The sequence below is a fragment of the Schistocerca cancellata genome, chromosome 1 (assembly GCF_023864275.1).
Source record: "Schistocerca cancellata isolate TAMUIC-IGC-003103 chromosome 1, iqSchCanc2.1, whole genome shotgun sequence".
NCBI lineage: Eukaryota > Metazoa > Arthropoda > Insecta > Orthoptera > Acrididae > Schistocerca > Schistocerca cancellata.
In genome coordinates, this window is record NC_064626.1 from 431,285,923 (window position 1) to 431,308,708 (window position 22,786).

The following is a 22,786-nucleotide window of genomic DNA, read 5'->3' on the forward strand; positions in this document are numbered from 1 at the left end:
TTCCATCGAGATTAAACCGAAAACAAACCAGACCTCCCTTACAGTTGCAAACACCTTTCACTACACGAGCAGACAACCCAGGTAAACAGCCCTCTGTTATTACCCCAGACATGAATATGCCGGCAATTTCGCAATGAAAAAGGCAAAATGATCTGCATTTTCGGTTGCATAGAGCTTTCTGGACTCAAAAACATCAATTGTCTACCTTTATGTCACCGCTTATGTGACAATTATTCGGGATGTTTATGGAAATAACAAAAAACTGTTATTAGCGAGTATATTTAATAGGATAATTCTGCACCACTCCAGGAAATAAATGGCGACGTAGCTGTCAAACGTATTCTACAATGTTTCGAATTCTCCATTAGACGTGCCACAGCCTGAAAACGTTCATTAGCCGAAGTGTTCCTTAAGCTAGCTAGCAATGGGAACGCTCGCAAGTCTAAAACGAGGTGGCATTAACAATGGGATCTGAATTACCACGTGGAATGGATTTTATTTGCATTCCTGTAAACGTGATTTGGATCGAAAGCGTAGTTACGATTAATATGCTGATGTATCGACCGCAACTGGAACATTTCTAATAAACAGTAGGGGAAATTATTATGCGGTCCTATATGAAAACAACACATTGGCTAATACTTGAGGTATTTCGTTTCCCACGAAATGATAGCAGACGATGCTGTGGCGTCTTCGAAGCGCAAGTTTCTCCAGTGCTAGCTATCTCAGCACATCAGCTGAGCGAACTTGCATAGTATGCTGGTAGCACTTCGTCGCCTTGCCTGTAATGCTGTGTAGCAGACTTCGAAGCCGTGCGGATCTGCATAACGAAAAGGCGAGGGGTCTCGCTCGTTTTGTCCACGACTGTACATATCACTATAGCACGACTTTCGTCACCTTAATGTAGTGATTACGTACACACAAACGAGCAAAAATTAAATTTGGATTCCGATTGTGTTTAAAAGGAAGTCACACTAGGAACTGTCATAAGGGTGTTTTAGGACCTTGAAGGAAACTTCATCGCAGCTAATAGTGAATATGGTGTACTACTATCTTCATTAGGACTGTTGTTATAATGTGATTCACTTTAGTGAAGAAACCTGAGTGTTTTGAAGCTTTGAAGCATTTTCTAGCGTCTTAGTGTTATCATCATACTATGTAGCTGGACAATTTGATCGTCCTTTCATCGTCTCTTCTTTAGTACCTTCGTTTTGAAGCTGTTTCTTTGTTGGGTGTGCATTCTCATGCCATTACAAAGTAATTTCACCACGTACCTTACATAAGATTAGTTTTTATTTTAGCTGTGTGTTCTTTCTTGTCTCACTTGGTCATTATATACTCGTGTTAGGTGTCAACTGTCGGGGGCGGCTACCTCTCGGCAGTAAATAATGGGTCCGAGCACCGGATTCTGATGTGCTAAGTGCAAAATTTTGTCAGATAATGCTTGTTATAAGCCGTGGTCACAATGGAAAGAAAAGAAACTGCGATTTAGACTTAATATTTGTTCTTATATAAAGTTAAAATCACTGAAGTTACATGTTACAAAAATTTCTTATTGTCACTGATACAGTATCTGTTTGCGATTACTAACTGAGTGTCGACTTTTTCTTTTTCAGTTGCTATCCACAACGCCCTTCCCTTCGTTGGATTCGGATTTCTCGACAATTTCTTCATGATTCTCGCTGTAAGTATGGCTGCTGATTTATACGCTTGTACAACATACAAAAGTAATCGAAGATAGGAGTATGTGTAAAAACGTACGGGCAATAAGAGATTATGATGAAGTGTGGCATGATGACATTGAGATGTACAGTGACCCAGGATTCGAAACTTGTGGACGTGGCCCGCATCTCGTGGTCGTGCGGTAGCGTTCTCGCTTCTCACGCCCGGGTTCCCGGGTTCGATTCCCGGCGGGGTCAGGGATTTTCTCTGCCTCGTGATGGCTGGGTGTTGTGTGCTGTCCTTAGGTTAGTTAGGTTTAAGTAGTTCTAAGTTCTAGGGAATTATGACCACAGCAGTTGAGTCCCATAGTGCTCAGAGCCATTTGAACCCATTTGTGGACGTGAAAATATTTTAACAAAATGATGCTCAACGGCTGTCGTATGTTTCGTAAAAGATATGTTTGTGTAGCTACCCTGTCAAGTGCCATCAAAACCTTCCCCTAGTTAGTATTGATTTCAGTTATATACATAGACCTCCTTCGGGAACTGTTCAAAAAATTCGTTATATCGTTTTGTTTTCTGATGCAACTGCTAACTGATACCGTAGTATTAACTTAAAAAGATAACCATTAGTGAAATAATTAAATGTCATTTTATACACTTATGGTATCTGGACACATCTGCACTGTCGCTGCACAAGGTGGCACACAAGTCTCTTGTAAGACGTGCCTAACTTACTCTTAATCTGCTCACATAGCAGGGTTGATAAAACATACCTGTAGTATAGTGTTATCGTCACCATTAAGTATCCACAAATTTCATTCCGACATAAAACCTGGCTGCAGAGTCCAAGCCCGCGCCGATCGCAACATGGAACAAGTAACATCAGATGAATTCGCAGTTGCGAATAATGAGTACGATCAGCTGTAGAATGGAATGATGAAAATGAAAACTTCTGCCACACTGGGACTCGAACCCGGATTTCCCGCTTATCGCGAGCAGTCGCCTTGCCATTCGGGTATCCGTACACGACTCACGGCCAAACACCAACTTCCAGATGTCGTCACCAACAACGTGGCCACTCTGATAATATTCTAAGTCCAGTTGTCTGCACAGCCTGGTAGAATGTAGGCTGCCGCAGTTTCTGGAGAAAGTTTTGTCTCCTGTTCGAGATGTTCAGCTACGTCTACACCCGTGGTCTGCCGGTAAACATTATGTCGTCTGAATGCAATATCTCGCTGTCGAAACCGTTCATAGCCTAAATTTTTATAGCTCCTGTAGTCCGAATGCTGAAGCCCTGAGTTTAATTGCAGCACAGCTCCCGTGTATTTCAATACCTGACAGCCAGGTAATAACAGTTCCGTTCAATGCCGTTTTTGCGACGGATTTCTTGGCCGACTGCCTTTGAACGCAGCATGAGCCACACCTGTCCAGGACCCACTTGCCGACACCCGGCAGCTGCGCTCCCTCGCCCTGAGTCTAAAATGTCAGCTGCCACTCAGCTCATCTCTTTGGAGAGTATAAAATGCTTCACTGTTGGTGAGTGATGCTTTACGATAAAAATATGATTTGAATTTCTCGCTTGATAGCAACGAGACAGACCACCCGTTATTATATGATGAGTATTGTATTAAACTAATATTCAAGACATAAATGTAGATCAAAATTTATTTTATAGGCAATGATCCAATCAGAATTCTTCAGTACGTTGTTTAATGTTATTATTAATACTTTATATCTACATGCAACTTTTTCTTCAGGAATTCGTATGCTTTCGTCAAGCGATATTGACTGGCTGTGGATAATGAGTTTTACTGCCGTCGTTCGATTTCTAACGATGAAGGTATGCAATAAACCGTGTCAATTCCCTACAGTGCATGCTCTATAGCATCGCAGGCAAGCTGCACACTCTGAAGATCTCCTCTGGATTCAAGAAGAATTTATCGCTGACCGAAAGTGACATTTAAGGTACTGAATTGTATTTGAAACAACAAAACTGCCCAGTTTTGAAGTTACCCAGAGTGGAAGAAAGTTGCTGAAAGCGGTGTCAGCGAACGTCTGTAGTGGTGCCTAATTATTGTTACACAGTTTTAGTACAGAAAAACTATACTCAGTTAATAGGTATTCCTCTGACACATGGATCGTACGTTGCGAACAAAATCCAAATTAGCCTAGATGTAGGTCGAGTCAAAGTTCTTCAGAGACGTTTGTGTAGTGAAGCAGACATATGTGACCATTAACACAGTTTACTGAGTCGAACTTGTGAGAAGACTCAGTGTGTAAAGGTTCTCTTCGCATTTCGTCAAAGAATTTCTTCTAGCAATCTGCAATAAAACTGAAAATACGAACCTAGAATGCACTGGTCTGCACCGTGATTAGAATTGAGAACTCACGTCGCCCTTGTATGACACGAAATGTGTGGAACCACAGGGCTAACTAGACGCTGCCGGGATCTCGTCTCTCTCGTCGCAGTATTGGTCGATGACTGCTATAACGCAACGTTAATGAACAGTTTTATGTGAAGTACGGCATTCCTGGAATCCAAAAATTAAATTTTCTGTCTTATCGTCTCATCTGAATTGAGGATTCTGTAGAGTCAGTCATCGAAGTGAAAAGAGAATACCAACTGAATTTAGCGGAACAGTTGAGGATCACATGCGGAAGTAAATGCTCTGTCACAGGGTTGCAAAATATTTGCAACCATGTTGCCAATTCTTAGTTTTGCTGGGAACAGCCGTGTAGCGAAATGCTTGTCGAGCTCGTTTTATTTGGGTTCTCAGAGGGGAGACGCGAGCGCATGTGGTTTTTATGTAGCGTTATGCCTGATGCTCTGTAACGTTGACTTTCACGCTGTCTACACTCCTGGAAATTGAAATAAGAACACCGTGAATTCATTGTCCCAGGAAGGGGAAACTTTATTGACACATTCCTGGGGTCAGATACATCACATGATCACACTGACAGAACCACAGGCACATAGACACAGGCAACAGAGCATGCACAGTGTCGGCACTAGTACAGTGTATATCCACCTTTCGCAGCAATGCAGGCTGCTATTCTCCCATGGAGACGATCGTAGAGATGCTGGATGTAGTCCTGTGGAACGGCTTGCCATGCCATTTCCACCTGGCGCCTCAGTTGGACCAGCATTCGTGCTGGACGTGCAGACCGCGTGAGACGACGCTTCATCCAGTCCCAAACATGCTCAATGGGGCACAGATCCGGAGATCTTGCTGGCCAGGGTAGTTGACTTACACCTTCTAGAGCACGTTGGGTGGCACGGGATACATGCGGACGTGCATTGTCCTGTTGGAACAGCAAGTTCCCTTGCCGATCTAGGAATGGTAGAACGATGGGTTCGATGACGGTTTGGATGTACCGTGCACTATTCAGTGTCCCCTCGACGATCACAAGTGGTGTACGGCCAGTGTAGGAGATCGCTCCCAACACCATGATGCCGGGTGTTGGCCCTGTGTGCCTCGGTCGTATGCAGTCCTGATTGTGGCGCTCACCTGCACGGCGTCAAACACGCATACGACCATCATTGGCACCAAGGCAGAAGCGACTCTCATCGCTGAAGACGACACGTCTCCATTCGTCCCTCCATTCACGCCTGTCGCGACACCACTGGAGACGGGCTGTACGATGTTGGGGCGTGAGCGGAAGACGGCCTAACGGTGTGCGGGACCGTAGCCCAGCTTCGTGGAGACGGTTGCGAATGGTCCTCGCCGATACCCCAGGAGCAACAGTGTCCCTAATTTGCTGGGAAGTGGCGGTGCGGTCCCCTACGGCACTGCGTAGGATCCTACGGTCTTGGCGTGCTTCCGTGCGTCGCTGCGGTCCGGTCCCAGGTCGACGGGCACGTACACCTTCCGCCGACCACTGGCGACAACATCGATGTACTGTGGAGACCTCACGCCCCACGTGTTGAGCAATTCGGCGGTACGTCCACCCGGCCTACCGCATGCCCACTATACGCCCTCGCTCAAAGTCCGTCAACTGCACATACGGTTCACGTCCACGCTGTCGCGGCATGCTACCAGTGTTAAAGACTGCGATGGAGCTCCGTTTGCCACGGCAAACTGGCTGACACTGACGGCGGCGGTGCACAAATGCTGCGCAGCTAGCGCCATTCGACGGCCAACACCGCGGTTCCTGGTGTGTCCGCTGTGCCGTGCGTGTGATCATTGTTTGTACAGCCCTCTCGCAGTGTCCGGAGCAAGTATGGTGGGTCTGACACACCGGTGTCAATGTGTTCTTTTTTCCATTTCCAGGAGTGTATATTTGAGGCGTTCAATGAGATCTTATAACAAAATTTTCCGGGAGGCATTTAAGTCTCATCTTTATCAATGATAATGATGGAAGCTCAAGAAATGAAATCTATAAGACCACGTCTAACGCTTGGGTGCTATTCCAATGCAGAAGAGCCCTAACTATAATAACAATGTTAATGGAGGGGGAGGGGAATTCGACTTGTGTAGTTAGTACAGCACTGTTGACCATAGTGCTGCGGTCGTTTAATGTTTAGCGTATCTACCAAGTAAGCGAGAGGACCCGGGTTCGAGTCCCGGCCGTAGCACAAATTTTAATTCATTTCTTCAGCTTCCATCGTCGTATTCAATTAGATTTAATACATAATTCATCATTTTAAACTTTACTGTGTTCACGAACAATTTCAGCTCAGGGATAGCAAAGCTATGATATTAGTTTCCGCTCATGAAGCATACGGCATGTGAAATATTGAGTTACATAATTTGCCATCACAATTACAATTTCCGCGGAATACGAACGAATAAAACATGAGCAATCCCCTTTTGGTTCAATTCCCTATCTTCCAATATTAATTGTGGTCAGGCCACATTTTTAAGATCTATTCTTTAAATTCAAATTGTGCACAAAGTTATGTGATAACGCGAAATTACAGCCCTCTGCATAGATACTAAAGTGGGGATTTGGTTAAAACTGAACCTGACTGTACAGAAATGTTCCTCCCGCATCTAGGTCCACTTGAGAGTTTCCACTCTAAGAAGTACAACGATAACTGAAATAATTCTGCAAATTCCAGACGGGAGTAGTGACTGGAAGTTGGTGACTATTCCCAGTAGTTCACACATTCAGTACAAGTGAGACAGGTGATCGTCCTGATCTCAAAAGCGTGAAATCGAATTAAGCTACTCTGTCGACGCTGTGAATTACGCTCACCGTAAATATGACTGTGATTCGCTGAGCTGTACGCTGCAGATGTGCTGGCCCCTTTGTGAAAACGATGTCGTCAGTCCTCTTTCGCAACTCGAGGATAATGCGGGCTCAGCCGCGATGCCACGGCAAGTCTTTCCTCTATTGCTGCCGTACTTGGCGTTCTAAACCGAAGTCGGTGCGGACACCTCTGTGTCCTAACCCCAATTTTACCCTTCTTGGCGCTCAGTGACACCCTGCTAATTCGTTCCAGCCAACCAGTGGCAGTTAACAATTTGCAAAATTAAGAAGCGATGCGGCCCAGTTGCGAGGTTCCTCTCCAACTAGAGAATCCCGCCAAAATAACGCCTCTCCTTCAGATGCCAGTCATAACACGAAAATCTCCCCTACTACCAAAAAAAGATTGACTTCACTGCTGCACTCTTGAAGCATTGCGCCATTACGCCAATCTTGTGTTTTTTCGCCTATGCCGTTGGCCTCGCAGTTGTGAGGTTGAGAAATAGACCCTCTATGACGGTATACTTAGTTTCCAGTAACCCAAGCTTTCTCCACGCAGGCTATGGCTAGCTACATACACTCCTGGAAATTGAAATAAGAACACCGTGAATTCATTGTCCCAGGAAGGGGAAACTTTATTGACACATTCCTGGGGTCAGATACATCACATGATCACACTGACAGAACCACAGGCACATAGACACAGGCAACAGAGCATGCACAATGTCTGCACTAGTACAGTGTATATCCACCTTTCGCAGCAATGCAGGCTGCTATTCTCCCATGGAGACGATCGTAGAGATGCTGGATGTAGTCCTGTGGAACGGCTTGCCATGCCATTTCCACCTGGCGCCTCAGTTGGACCAGCGTTCGTGCTGGACGTGCAGACCGCGTGAGACGACGCTTCATCCAGTCCCAAACATGCTCAATGGGGGACAGATCCGGAGATCTTGCTGGCCAGGGTAGTTGACTTACACCTTCTAGAGCACGTTGGGTGGCACGGGATACATGCGGACGTGCATTGTCCTGTTGGAACAGCAAGTTCTCTTGCCGGTCTAGGAATGGTAGAACGATGGGTTCGATGACGGTTTGGATGTACCGTGCACTATTCAGTGTCCCCTCGACGATCACCAGTGGTGTACGGCAACAGTGTCCCTAATTTGCTGGGAAGTGGCGGTGCGGTCCCCTACGGCACTGCGTAGGATCCTACGGTCTTGGCGTGCATCCGTGCGTCGCTGCGGTCCGGTCCCAGGTCGACGGGCATGTGCACCTTCCGCCGACCACTGGCGACAACATCGATGTACTGTGGAGACCTCACGCCCCACGTGTTGAGCAATTCGGCGGTACGTCCACCCGGCCTCCCGCATGCCCACCATACGCCCTCGCTCAAAGTCCGTCAACTGCACATACGGTTCACGTCCACGCTGTCGCGGCACGCTACCAGTGTTAAAGACTGCGATGGAGCTCCGTATGCCACGGCAAACTGGCTGACACTGACGGCGGCGGTGCACAAATGCTGCGCAGCTAGCGCCATTCGACGGCCAACACCGCGGTTCCTGGTGTGTCCGCTGTGCCGTGCGTGTGATCATTGCTTGTACAGCCCTCTCGCAGTGTCCGGAGCAAGTATGGTGGGTCTGACACACCGGTGTCAATGTGTTCTTTTTTCCATTTCCAGGAGTGTAGATGGTCCGCAAAACACGGAAAGGCGCCGCACTGCACTCTGAGCCACACTGCCCTCCAGCCGAACGTTAGGTTGTGCAGACGTACAGGGGGACAAATGGTTGCTACCCCCTGGGCCGACCGGGTTGGCCCCAGTTCTCAGAATCCTTCACTCAGTCCCCTTTGGCCATAGCGTCCCCTGCTTGCCCATCTCATACCCAGTGTGGTGTATATTTACGTTCGCACCATAAACATTGACAAACCGGCCAGTCCGTCACCGTGTTAATAACTGAAAGTTCATCTGTGTTCCTATTTAACGTTCAATAACACAGTTGATGTTACAGCGTTTATGCAACATAGCTCCCCCCTCCCCATACATTAAAAAAAAAGTTTCGATCCTATGCTGGATATACAGAGAGTTTCGCAATTCCTATTACAGGCTTCTATGAATTGCAGAGGTGAGCTGTTAGACACAGTTATGGTTTAAAAAAATCTACGTGAATCTACACTTGGTCTAAAATAATAGCGGACTTCAAAAAGTAGGTTACCTATTATTGAGGTGGGGAGGTAACTGCTATCGAATAGTGCATTATGCTTCAAAGTTACACAGATACACGACACTGTCTTTCTGTATAGCTACGAAGATTCTGTAAACAACGATCGGAACGTACCAATCGTCGAGTTCTTCGACGATAGAAATCCGCTCCTTGGTCACGGGGCCTTTCGAGAACCGCAGTGTGAACGTCCTCATCGTCGGAATATCTGCGATTGATGCGAATTAGTTCCTCGACTGTCTCAACATTATCTGTGATCGATGTCCCTCCTCGGTCAAGGCTGGACGCGACATTGCATTTCGTCCACATACAGTCAGAATTTTACGATGAAACTGTACGATACACGAATTTCGCCGACTTCAGCATTGGTGCGTGTTTCCAGTTGCCGCGCCTTTTCGCTCCCACACTGCTATGCTGTCCTTAGTCATACCGCAGCACTCGGCAGGAAACCGAGAACACGTAGTCTCTTCTGACAACGGGCCACTCCTGTTGCTCCACGGTCTTAGCGTGGGACGACATGTGTGACTTAGTTTCTGCAGTCCCTTCTTAAGTTTGAAGATAGGATCTCTTCCAAATATCCCACTTCACGATGCGCATACGAACTGATAAACGGTCCCCGTCGCCCCTGTCCCTGTTGTACGTGTTTATGATATCAGATGATATTTTCGTATTCAAACTGTTTTACATCCGAACAGTACTTTGCGCTACAAGGGTTCGTTATCAGAACTTCAAGTCCCCTCTACAGCCTTTACAAGCCTGCAATAGAAACTGTGAAACACACTGCGTTTCCGTATTGAAACACTGCAAGGAATGTTTTTACCGTGGATTAACATACTACAGTGAAACGCCCTGTGAACACTCTCCGCCGGCCGGGGTGGCCGAGCGGTTCTAGGTGCTACAGTCTGGAACCGCGCGACCGCTACGGTCGCATGTTCGAATGCTGCCTCGGACATGGATGTGTGTGGTGTCCTTAGGTTAGTTCGGTTTAAGTAGTTCTAAGTTCTAGGGGACTGATGATCTCAGAAGTTAAGTCCAATAGTGCTCAGAGCCATTTTGAACACTCTGCAGTTGCACATTTGACACGTAGGGGATGTAAGCCTGCAGCAGGTAATGAGTCACACAATACGTGGATCAGGCTTTTACTCTGAAGCACCAAAGAAACTGATATACGCATGCGTATTCAAATACAGAGATATGTAAACAGGCAGAAGACGGAGCTGAGACGTAGGTCTTAGGGTTTGGCAGATTTCGGTGTGGACGGGGCCTTACTCAGTTACTGTTGGTTGCTCTTTTTTTTTAAGAAATCATGTACACTTTATTTGGACACAATTGCATAAAAGGTTGACAATGAGGAACAATTATCAAATTTGACTTTTAAGACAATATCTAATTAAAAATTCCTTAAACAAATTGTATTCACGGCTGAAGGCCTTATTGACCAGAAATTCAAATTATTTGTCGGCTGAAGGCCTCGATAGTAATAACCCTAAAAACAATTTGACGGCTGAAGGCCTAGATACAAAATTCTTACCAAAACATTATCAAAAAAAGGGACAATCATCTTAAAAAGACAATATCTAATTAAAAATTCTTAAGACAAACTGCATTCACGGCTGAAGGCCGTATTGAAAATCATCACCATCTGATCAAATCAAGAGAGAAGTAGGCATCAGACAGTGCTCCAAAAATCGACCTGGGAGAGTCGCTCGACTTCGTAAACGATGAGACAGGCAGCCAAGAGTAGTATTCAGTTAACCGGACGGCAACTCAAACTAGGACAGTTTAAGCACCGGCCAACACTCTTGCAACATCTACCTAACGTCTGATAACCAACACAAAGATGGAACAACCCAGGCAAGGCGGAACCGGCGGACAGCACTTCGTTTTCTGAATCCGGTGTTTATAACATACAGAAGCAGAAGGAACCACTACGACCCAAGTAGTCGTATGTGGAAAGAACTAATACGTTGTTCGACTCTTCAATACATGTACGCACTCGAATTTTAAGCAGTGAATGTTCCCGTGATGCACACTGCAACTGGAGTTTTTTGAGAATCCACATAATGCTCTCGTGATAACTAAATGATACCGTATCGAAACGGGACGCTCTTCGTTGGATATTTTAAATTTTTGTATTAATGTTCGCGCACCATTGCTGTGCTTGGCAGATTGCGCCACAGCTCAACAGGAGCAATGTGCGTAAATTACCTGCCACAGAAAGTGTCTGCAACTCATTGAATTTATAGGTGCACCTCTCTTGCAATCTGTAATAAATTACTTTGAATATAAGAGTACCTACCCCTCCAATCATCCCAACGATTACGGCGGGGGGTGGAAAGAGGTGATATAAAAGCATTACTTAGGGTCATCTAGAGTAATTTCAACCAAATTTGTTGTATTATACTACCTTTTATTAATAGCTCTCTTGTCTCTCAGTTTGTCTGTTCAGCACCAGTTTTGCAAAGTGATTTTAAACCAACTTCCGGTGAACTAGAAAATTGGAATTTTCAACGTAACTTAGAGCCGGACGGCAAAGCAATGTTAACTCGCTTTCTTGTCTGGTGTTTGATGGAGGATAATCTGTGTACCGCTGCCATTTCCTCCTTTTCTTGTTCCAGTCGCGAGTGGTTTGCAGAAAGAAAAGTTGTTGGTAAGTCTCCGTGTGAGTTTGAATCTCTGTAATTTTTACCTTCACGATCTCTTCGCGAGATATATGTAGGAGGAAGCAATATATTCGTTCAACCAAGTGAAGAGGAACTGAAATAAACCTGATATTAACCATATGTCTCTCTTACAATCTCATGGAGATGTTTGAAATCGACTGAAAGTTTTCACACAAAAAAGCAGAAAATAATTATTTAAGTAAAAATAAACTTCAGTATAACACATTTTTATATCGGAATAAAACTATGAACCATGGACCTTGCCGTTGGTGGGGAGGCTTGCGTGCCTCAGCGATACAGATGGCCGTACCGTAGGTGCAACCACAACGGAGGGGTATCTGTTGAGAGGCCAGACAAAGATGTGGTTCCTGAAGAGGGGCAGCAGCCTTTTCAGTAGTTGCAGGGGCAACAGTCTGGATGATTGACTGATCTGGCCTTGTAACATTAACCAAAACGGCCTTGCTGTGCTGGTACTGCGAACGGCTGAAAGCAAGGGGAAACTACAGCCGTAATTTTTCCCGAGGACATGCAGCTCTACTGTATGATTAAATGATGATGGCATCCTCTTGGGTAAAATATTCTGGGGGTAAAATAGTCCCCCATTCGGATCTCCGGGCGGGGACTACTCAGGATGACGTCGTTATCAGGAGAAAGAAAACTGGCGTTCTACGGATCGGAGCGTGGAATGTCAGATCCCTTAATAGGGCAGGTAGGTTAGAAAATTTAAAAAGGGAAATGGATAGGTTAAAGTTAGATATAGTGGGAATTAGTGAAGTTCGGTGGCAGGAGGAACAAGACTTTTGGTCAGGTGATTACAGGGTTATAAATACAAAATCAAATAGGGGTAATGCAGGAGTAGGTTTAATAATGAATAAAAAAATAGGAGTGCGGGTTAGCTACTACAAACAGCATAGTGAACGCATTATTGTGGCCAAGATAGACACAAAGCCCATGCCTACTACAGTAGTACAAGTTTATATGCCAACTACCTCTGCAGATGATGAAGAAATAGATGAAATGTATGACGAGATAAAAGAAATTATTCAGGTAGTGAAGGGAGACGAAAATTTAATAGTTATGGGTGACTGGAATTCGTCAGTAGGAAAAGGGAGAGAAGGAAACATAGTAGTTGAATATGGATTGGGGGGAAGGAATGAAAGAGGAAGCCGCCTTGCAGAATTTTGCACAGAGCATAACTTAATCATAGCCACTTGGTTCAAGAATCATAAAAGAAGGTTGTATACCTGGAAGAATCCTGGAAATACTAAAAGGTATCAGATAGATTATATAATGGTAAGACAGAGATTTAGGAACCAGGGTTTAAATTGTAAGACATTTCCTGGGGCAGATGTGGATTCTGACCACAATCTATTGGTTATGAACTGCAGATTGAAACTGAAGAAACTGCAAAAAGGTGGGAATTTAAGGAGATGGGACCTGGATAAACTGAAAGAACCAGAGGTTGTAGAGAGTTTCAGGGAGAGCATAAGGGAACAATTGACAGGAATGGGGGAAAGAAATACAGTAGAAGAAGAATGGGTAGCTCTGAGGGATGAAGTAGTGAAGGCAGCAGAGGATCAAGTAGGTAAAAAGACGAGGGCTAATAGAAATCCTTGGGTAACAGAAGAAATATTGAATTTAATTGATGAAAGGAGAAAATATAAAAATGCAGTAAATGAAGCAGGCAAAAAGGAATACAAACGTCTCAAAAATGATATCGACAGGAAGTGCAAAATGGCTAAGCAGGGATGGCTAGAGGACAAATGTAAGGATGTAGAGGCTTGTCTCACTAGGAGTAAGATAGATACTGCCTACAGGAAAATTAGAGAGACCTTTGGAGAGAAGAGAACCACTTCTATGAATATCAAGATCTCAGATGGCAACCCAGTTCTAAGCAAAGAAGGGAAGGCAGAAAGGTGGAAGGAGTATATAGAGGGTTTATACAAGGGCGATGTACTTGAGGACAATATTATGGAAATGGAAGAGGATGTAGATGAAGACGAAATGGGAGATAAGATACTGCGTGAAGAGTTTGACAGAGCACTGAAAGCCCTGAGTCGAAACAAGGCCCCGGGAGTAGACAACATTCCATTTGAACTACTGATGGCCTCGGGAGAGCCAGTCATGACAAAATTCTACCATCTGGTGAGCAAGATGTATGAGACAGGCGAATTACCTTCAGACTTCAAGAAGAATATAATAATTCCAATCCCAAAGAAAGCAGGTGTTGACAGATGTGAAAATTACCGAACTATCAGTTTAATAAGTCACAGCTGCAAAATACTAACGCGAATTCTTTACAGACGAATGGAAAAACTGGTAGAAGCCGACCTCGGGGAAGATCAGTGTGGTTTCCGTAGAAATGTTGGAACACGTGAGGCAATACTGACCTTACGACTTATCTTAGAAGAAAGATTAAGAAAAGGCAAACCTACGTTTCTAGCATTTGTAGACTTAGAGAAAGCTTTTGACAATGTTAACTGGAATACTCTCTTTCAAATTCTGAAGGTGGCAGGGGTAAAATACAGGGAGCGAAAGGACTTGGAAGAGCAGTTGAACGGAATAGACAGTGTCTTGAAAGGAGGATATAAGATGAACATCAACAAAAGTAAAACGAGGATAATGGAATGTAGTCAAATTAAGTCGGGTGATGCTGAGGGAATTAGGTTAGGAAATGAGAAACTTAAAGTAGTAAAGGAGTTTTGCTATTTAGGGAGTAAAATAACCGATGATGGTCGAAGTAGAGAGGATATAAAATGTAGACTGGCAATGGCAAGGAAAGCGTTTCTCAAGAAGAGGAATTTGTTAACATCGAGTATAGATTTAAGTGTCAGGAAGTCGTTTCTGAAAGTATTTGTATGGAGTGTAGCCGTGTATGGAAGTGAAACATGGACGATAACTAGTTTGGACAAGAAGAGAATAGAAGCTTTCGAAATGTGGTGCTACAGAAGAATGCTGAAGATAAGGTGGGTAGATCACGTAACTAATGAGGAGGTATTGAATAGGATTGGGGAGAAGAGAAGTTTGTGGCACAACTTGACTAGAAGAAGGGATCGGTTGGTAGGACATGTTTTGAGGCATCAAGGGATCACAAATTTAGCATTGGAGGGCAGTGTGGAGGGTAAAAATCGCAGAGGGAGACCAAGAGATGAATACACTAAGCAGATTCAGAAGGATGTAGGTTGCAGTAGATACTGGGAGATGAAGAAGCTTGCACAGGATAGAGTAGCATGGAGAGCTGCATCAAACCAGTCTCAGGACTGAAGACCACAACAACAACAACAGAACTGTATAAATTACTAACCCACACAGGTGGATCTGAAAAATAGTTATTGTGAATTTTTAATGGGTATGAAATACCAGCAACATTTATAACAGGAAATGTGGGGCGTATACAATACTTAATTGATGCTTGATTGGTTCAGTTGCAGAATTGTATCTACTGCAAGTGCCCCACGTTTATCGTTTTAAATCATAAAAGTGTTTTCATAGCTAAGACAAATTCACTATCACAAATTTTCAGGACTATCTGTACGGTATTGGGGATCAGTACGGGCCTACATTTATTCCGATGTTATATTGAAATTTATTTTTATTTTGTTCCACTTTAGGTCAAATTTCCTGGCATATTTTTATTTTGTTCCACTTTAGGTCAAATTTCCTGGCATATTGGTGGTATACTCTTCACTATCAGACAATACATTTTCTATTTTCTTAAAATACTTTTAGAGTTGTTTTGGGGAAGGAGACCAGACAGCGAGGTCATCGGTCTCATTGGATTAGGGAAGGATGGGGAAGGAAGTCGGCCGTGCCCTTTGAAAGGAACCATCCCGGCAGTTGCCTGGAGCGATTTAGGGAAATCACGGAAAACCTAAATCAGGATGGCCGGACGCGGGATTGAACCGTCGTCCTCCCGAATGCGAGTCCAGTGTTTAACCACTGCGCCACCTCGCTCGGTAAAATACTTTTAGAGACTCATTCCTAAACATAATATATTTGTACCATCTTTTGTGTGGATTGTGACATTTGGACTTTCAGCCATGTTTCCAAGCATTCCACCCACTGAGCACTTCGCTGCCAGAAACTTGGGAACTCTTCGGGCTCTGGAAGCTTATCCACGGAGTGATGTTACTGCCGCCGTACTATCCAACTGGGACTCGAAACCCCCAGAGCAAGAAGACCAGCAGTAAAAGTTCCCTGATTTCCTGCCACGAGTGCTTTTTTCCGGTTTTCCAAACCACGGGTAACGGCGGAGTTAGATAAACTGGGTGTGCTGCCGTCGGCGGATTCTGCACAAAGGAGAAGCGTATTGTCAAGACTTCTCTAACTCCAGGGAAAGCAATGTATTTTTACACATAATTTATCACACCATTTGCGCTTTATTTCACGTTGAACATATATTTATTTTGGATTTATTACTTAATATTTCTTTCCCTTGTTAGTACAGAAAATTTGTCTGAAGAAAGATGAAGCCTAGCTCTATCTTTGTTTGTCTTTGCCTTGGGTTCGCAGTATCCCTGAAATTTTTTGAAAGACAAGATTTTCGCCATAAACTGCGGTATTTACGCGAATTATAAATGTCACAATTACAATTTCTGTTTTTAAGTCATCTTCAAGTGTTTAACCCGCTGATGTGTGCTTATACGGATCATGTAAGTAATCGTCATATACGCTATCTGTATGTAGCAGGTAGAAATAAATCTTGTCATAATGGATTCGTGGTTTCTACAGATGCCACTACAATGAGCGATCGCTACTTTTCTGTGGCACAAAAGCAATTCTCAGCGAGGGGAAGGCGATTTTCTGTTCGGGAAAGAATGGAGGAAGGTAAGGACAAGAATGGGAGAACGAAATGGACCATGTCTTTTCAAAGGAAACAATCCGGCATTTCCCTTAGTATATTTAGGAGAACTACGGGAACCCTGAATCTGTATGGTCGGATTGGAATTTGAACCTCGCTCCTCTGATTGCAATAGCAGTGCGTTAACGACTGCGCCACTTGGATCGATCGCTCTTACGTAACACATCTGCGTAAGAGCAGTATTTTTTTTGAGTCATCAGTCTGCTTGTTTTTTTTTTGTATCTGCAGATGATACAATAAAAAAGTAATGCATTAATATGTGCAAAGATTTGTAAGCACTTTTATATATAGGCGTTCGAATTTCAATTTATAATGACATCCAACCGTCTGAAACCTCGAAAATCCATCACTAGTGCCAGCTTTGTTAGCCATGGTTCACGGAGTGAGAGGTTATTCTCGTAATTTGCCTTTATCCAACTGATTTAAATCAGCTGATTTTTCGTATAGTTTCATATTGATACGGACCGGCCAGTGTAAGCATCGTATATCTCAACTGATGATAACTGAATCTCTGTTGTTCTAATTAATAAAAATGCAAAACATTTCTCGCACGCTGCCGAGATTCTGAAATATAACTGCCCCTTGCTAATTACTGAAGGACAAAAAGGAAAAAAAAAAACAAGAGCGGTGTGGCTCTCGTGTGATACGTCAGCCGTATAAGCTTACGGAATTGCTGTAATTGGTTCTTAACTTGGGTGATGAATTGCGTAATATATTGATTTTGATTTTTCAGATGCACAGCGGAGAGGAAAACAGTTGAATAACCAGAGTGGCCGCAGACAGTTTGCCTATGTCATATTTTTTTTTCTAAATGTCTATTCCTTTACACAAATCTCAGCAAAGAGCAACACAACGGAAATAAATGTAAAAACTTATTCACCCAGTGTGATCTAGGGCCTTGTTTGGAAATTTTTGGAGGAAATGGACATAAATTCTTAACGACTGTGGGATTTTGTGTGTATCCACCCAAACGATCTGTATCAATCACTTCAAAATTTCTCTAAGAGGGTAACATACGATCAATTACAGATTGAGTCGGGCCATGATTACTCAATTGGTAAAAAAAAATATTGTCTACAAAGGCAAAATTCTTGTTGTCTGCTGAGCGCTCAGTTTTGATCTATCACGACATTTCACACCATGATTTTTTTTTCCAATACAGGTCGTAATCGCTGTAAAATATTAAAATCAGGTGACTATAGAGGCTATGGAACACACATTTCATTCACATGCACACCGAAGAAATCGCGAATTTTTTTTTTTTTTTTGTAGGTGCACTATCATTTTGGAAGATGCAAATTTTTGACTGAAACAGTTCCTATTTCACTCAGTGATAATGGTCCCCTACAGTGATTTCGTGGACTTTACCTGTGTACTTTATAGGACTCCCCCAAACCATTACCGAACAACCACCACACTGTCCCGGTTGTATGTGTGCAGTGTAAAATAAAATGGTTTGACTAAATATCACAATCGAAACGGCCGATACATCAGGCTTTGTATTCAGTCCACAAGAGAAAACCTTTTGTTACATCCTCCTGGGTGGCAAGTGGCTTGCAAATAACAACTCTATCATTAATTTTTTATACAGTTCGTGCAGTACGTCACGTCCTTCGTTTGGCATTGTTTTCTCTAGACTTACATTCATTAAAATTGCAGCATCACGAAGAGGACATGCGACAAATGCCAAATTAGCATGAAGGTCGGGAGGAGTAAAGCCAGCCACGGCGCGAGCCATATAAATCTGAACTACTTTAATGAGACAGAACATCTAAATCAACAGTGGGACACATTTACAATTTTGGAGGTGATAATGCACAATTGAGAGATGACTTACATAAATACGAAGTCCTCATAGCAAATGTTGTAAGTGGTCTGCACCAGAATCGAAGCACAACTGTACTCGTTTCACCATATTCCATGACGTTCTGTGAAGTGTGTTCGCGCCAATGTTGCTTATTTCGTGTGTAATGGCCTCACGGATTTCCACGTTTGTCCGTGGTCTATTCTTGTACACTCTGCCATTAAAATAACCCCACAAGAGGAATCCGGATTATTCGGTCACAAAAGAAACTGGCTGCATATAGCATGGAAGGTGTGTGACGCGTTGCTCCATCTTGTAGGAAATAACGTTCTGTAAATTCGACATCATCCAGTTGCTCCACAAATGTATTAAAGATACCCGTATAAACTGTAGTGTCTAGATCGTATCAAAGGAAATGGGGCCTACAATCCTGGAAACTGACATCCTGCACCACACTCCAGCCTTTGTATGGTGCAGTGTGTTTCGTGGATGTACGGGGGTTTTCATCAAATGGTTGAAATGGCTCTGAGCACTATGGGACTTAACAACTAAGGTCATCAGTCCCCTAAACTTAGAACTACTTAAACCTAACTAACCTAAGGACATCACACACATCCACGCCCGAGGCAGGATTCGAACCTGCAACCGTAGCAGCAGCGCGGCTCCGGACTGGAGCGCCTAGGTTTTCATCAGCCCGGTATCTGTTGCTATGTTTTTTTTTTATGTAACCTGACAGATGGAACAATAACTCAGAGAATGTCTGGAAGTTGAATAAGAAACACCCCTGAAACCATCGACAGTAATGCATTCTTTTCTCACGATTCTGTATCGTCGCAATGCCGACTTCTTTTTAAGTCTCTGATATGCGCCATATGAAATACTTGTCTCCTGGCTCAGTTGATGGAATGATTTCCTTGGAGAGTTCTGCAAGCGTCATGGAGCCTTATCAACAATCTTGGCGCCCATTGATGGCCAATTTTTACTGCTGTCGCTGTTTAGTACACCAGTTGTGTCCAGATTCCTTACAATCGATAAAATTGTTACCTTTGTGGTAACATCGCGCACGTATAATTCTATCCATAATGCCCGTTGTATTGTAATCAAATTTCATCCAATATATTTTTCCAATATAAATCCGCTCTCGAAGTGAGTACTGCATGTTTCTACGAGATAAAAACTGCGAATGAACCACTGATTTGCTCGCAATTGTCACGAGAGCCGGACTATACACTTACAGACTTCACAAATCACGATCGACGAGGCTAAGAATGAACTAACGTGAGCCCAGCAAGCGCGGTGTTATACGGGATAAAGGACCTCACGAGCATAAACAATAATTAATCAGCTTGCCAACGACGGGAGGTACGTCTGATTCTCCTAGAGCTACTGAGATCATTAAAACAGGTTTTCCGTTTCTAGAAGCTTTCGGAGAGAAATTCTGACCTATTGAAGTCGTTCAGATTTATATGGATGGCCCTGTATATTTAGTACGTACGAGGGTAATCCCAAAAGTAAGGTCCTCGTTTTTTTATAACTACATAGACCTGTTTATTTCTACAATGGTTTACATCAATTTACAGATTGAACATTTAGCTATTTTTCGACATAATCACCATTTCCGTCGATGCATTTTTGTAGACGCTGTAGCAGTTTTTGTACGCCCATGTCATACCAGCTGGCCGCCATGCTGTTCAGAAAGTTATGAACCTCTTCTTTCACCTCGTCGTCGGAGCTGAATCGCTTTCCGGCCAAATGTTCTTTTAACCTAGGGAACAGGTGATAGTCACTGGGCGTCAAGTCAGGACTATAGGGTGGGTGGGTGATTATGTTACACTGAAACTTGCAGGAGAGCAGCAGTTTGCCGAGCGATGTGTGGGCGAGCATTGTCATGGAGAATGTGTATGCCCTTGCTCAACATTCCTCTTCTCTGGTTCTGAATTGCCCGTCTGAGTTTTTTCAGAGTCTGAGTACATGCCAGCGTTAATTGTGGCCCCAGCGATTCAGCTCCGAACAGAGGTCCTGACTTGACGCCCAGTGACTATCACCTGTTCCCTAGGTTAAAAGAACATTTGGCCGGAAAGCGATTCAGCTCCGACGACGAGGTGAAAGAAGAGGTTCATAACTTTCTGAACAGCATGGCGGCCAGCTGGTATAACATGGGCGTACAAAAACTGCCACAGCGTCTACAAAAATGCATCGACAGAAGTGGTGATTATGTCGAAAAATAGCTAAATGTTCAATCTGTAAACTGATGTAAACCATTGTAGAAATAAACAGGTCTATGTACTTATAAAAAAAAATAGGAGACCTTACTTTTCGGATTACCCTCGTATACAAAGAAAGATCATGGGACGATTTATCGTTCGGAAACCACAGTTGAATGTTGACTGTTTGTGATAAGATCGTTTTACGCTTCATGCAAGGAGGACAAACGCGTACGAGCACATGCTGGAATTCGACAGCGACGTAATGGTGATCTGTCTAGACTGGGGTTTATCATTCTGCGATATTGCCGTACGCGTTGGTCGGAATTCCACGACTGTCGTACGAATATTGAATAGATGGCTTCAGGAGGCCATGAATGCCACAGAGGATCGTAACGGTCTCACACAGTTAGTACCTGAGATGATAGACACATTGATCGCTTGGCCATGCGGGATCGTACATTCACGTCACATACCTTGAGTGACGAAATGGGCTTCTTTGTAGCAAGACAGGCAGCCTCATGGACAGTGTGACGATGACCGAAGCACCGCAGACTGTCAGTAAGGTGTCCATCGTTGCGGCTGCTCGTGACACGCCAGCAGGGAGTGTAGCACTGACAGTGGAGTTCGCAAAGACAACTTTGACCGCCCCTCAGTGGCACCATGACGTCTTTTCAGGCGAGTACCTTTGTACATACAGTATTACGTACCCGTGAATGGGCATTCCCAGGCGAATGAACATTGCAAGATTATATTTGTCTTTGCCATGCGGCCGCAACACGTGGCAGCATGATATTGGGCTTCACGAGGCACACGATTTCGTCTTTTGTACTTGTTACGCCGGTAACTGTGCCCTCTCTCCGAGGTGTTCCACCTGTTGTCCGTGCTGCCCTAACCTGCCTCGGTAGAGAGGTTGTTGCCCTGGCCAGCACGTTCTCCAGACCTCTCACCACTGGAAACATCTGCTCGTGCGTTGCAGAGACACTGTCATGCTACCAGCCGTCAGCCACTATGACTGATGAACTCCGACTGAATCGAAGCAGCATAGAATGGCGTATTCGTAGCTGTCATCCAAGCTCAGTTCACTTTAGGGCCATTGTTGTTACTAGAGGTGTCAGCTGTGTATACCATATTCACACTCTGGGTAGGCCAAACCAGCTACAAATTTAATCATTTTGCGTTCCTACAACAAGTAAAATTTCGTTTTTTGTTATTCTACTGGTAGTTTGCTGGCTAGCAGTATATCAAGCTCGTCAGTCACTTTCAGGATACTAATCTTATTAGGAGCAACAATTCTTTGTAATACACCTCTGGTACCGTAAATATAAGGTGTAGTCAAATGCAAACGAGACAAATGGAAGAAGAGCAAGTGAATGTTTATTAATCCACTGTGAGACAAGACGATTAGTGCCTTTATGGAAAAATGTTTGCCGTTGAAAATTGAAAACTTCGATAAATGATATAATAATAACAGGGGAAAGTATGTGGCCTAAGACTGTGACCAGGCTATTGGCCTGTTTGTAGATAGGTAACCATTTCTTCACCGCGACACTAGAAGGAGGTAGGTGAGAGCCTCCTGGGGTTGAACCCGGGACCTCCACGGTCGTAGCCGAATGCCTTAGCTGCCGGAACATCACGTCCATAGATAAAAAAAGTGAGACAAGTGTCAGCATGATACAGACTGTCATGGGACAGTCTCCAAAACTGGTGTTGCATAACAGGATATTCAATTTGTTTATGCTATACGTGTACTTGTACTGGTTGTCGAAGCCATGCTACCAACAGTGCATTACACACGAGGTGGTTGGAACGAAGAAGATACATAGAAAGAACATCAAGAATGTGATTAATTCCCATTCTGGGAAAAGGGAATATATAGGATGCCCTAAAGTACCGGCTAGTCGTAATACGTCCGGAACCAAGGAGCCTGCAATGTACCCCACTAACTTTCAAGCATGCCTGACAGATGAAAAGAGTGAACATCTTGACGGAAATGGAGAAATACGCGTTCACCTAGTTTAAAGAGGAAGGAGTTAAGAAACCAGAGAGTAGTTCTATAGTGTCAGTGTTATCAGCAGTATGATAAATCACATTTTTCTGCAGAGAAGTCCCATTCTCCTCAGAGGGAGATTTACCTTGTAGAGAAATACTTGATCTTCAAGGATAAGTTAGTATTTATCTTTTATT

At 43.9% G+C, this 22,786-nt stretch overlaps 1 protein-coding gene across 3 annotated transcripts in view; it reads left to right on the plus strand.

The window, feature by feature from the left end:
- The window catches only part of LOC126176316 (transmembrane protein 65), a 566,608-nt gene that overhangs the window by 499,769 nt on the left and 44,053 nt on the right, over positions 1-22,786 (plus strand). For all 3 annotated transcript variants that reach the window (XM_049923470.1, XM_049923477.1, XM_049923485.1), the window contains one exon: positions 1,617-1,684. In XM_049923470.1, coding sequence (XP_049779427.1) covers positions 1,617-1,684 — 68 coding nt within the window. The remainder of the gene's footprint in view (positions 1-1,616; positions 1,685-22,786) is intronic.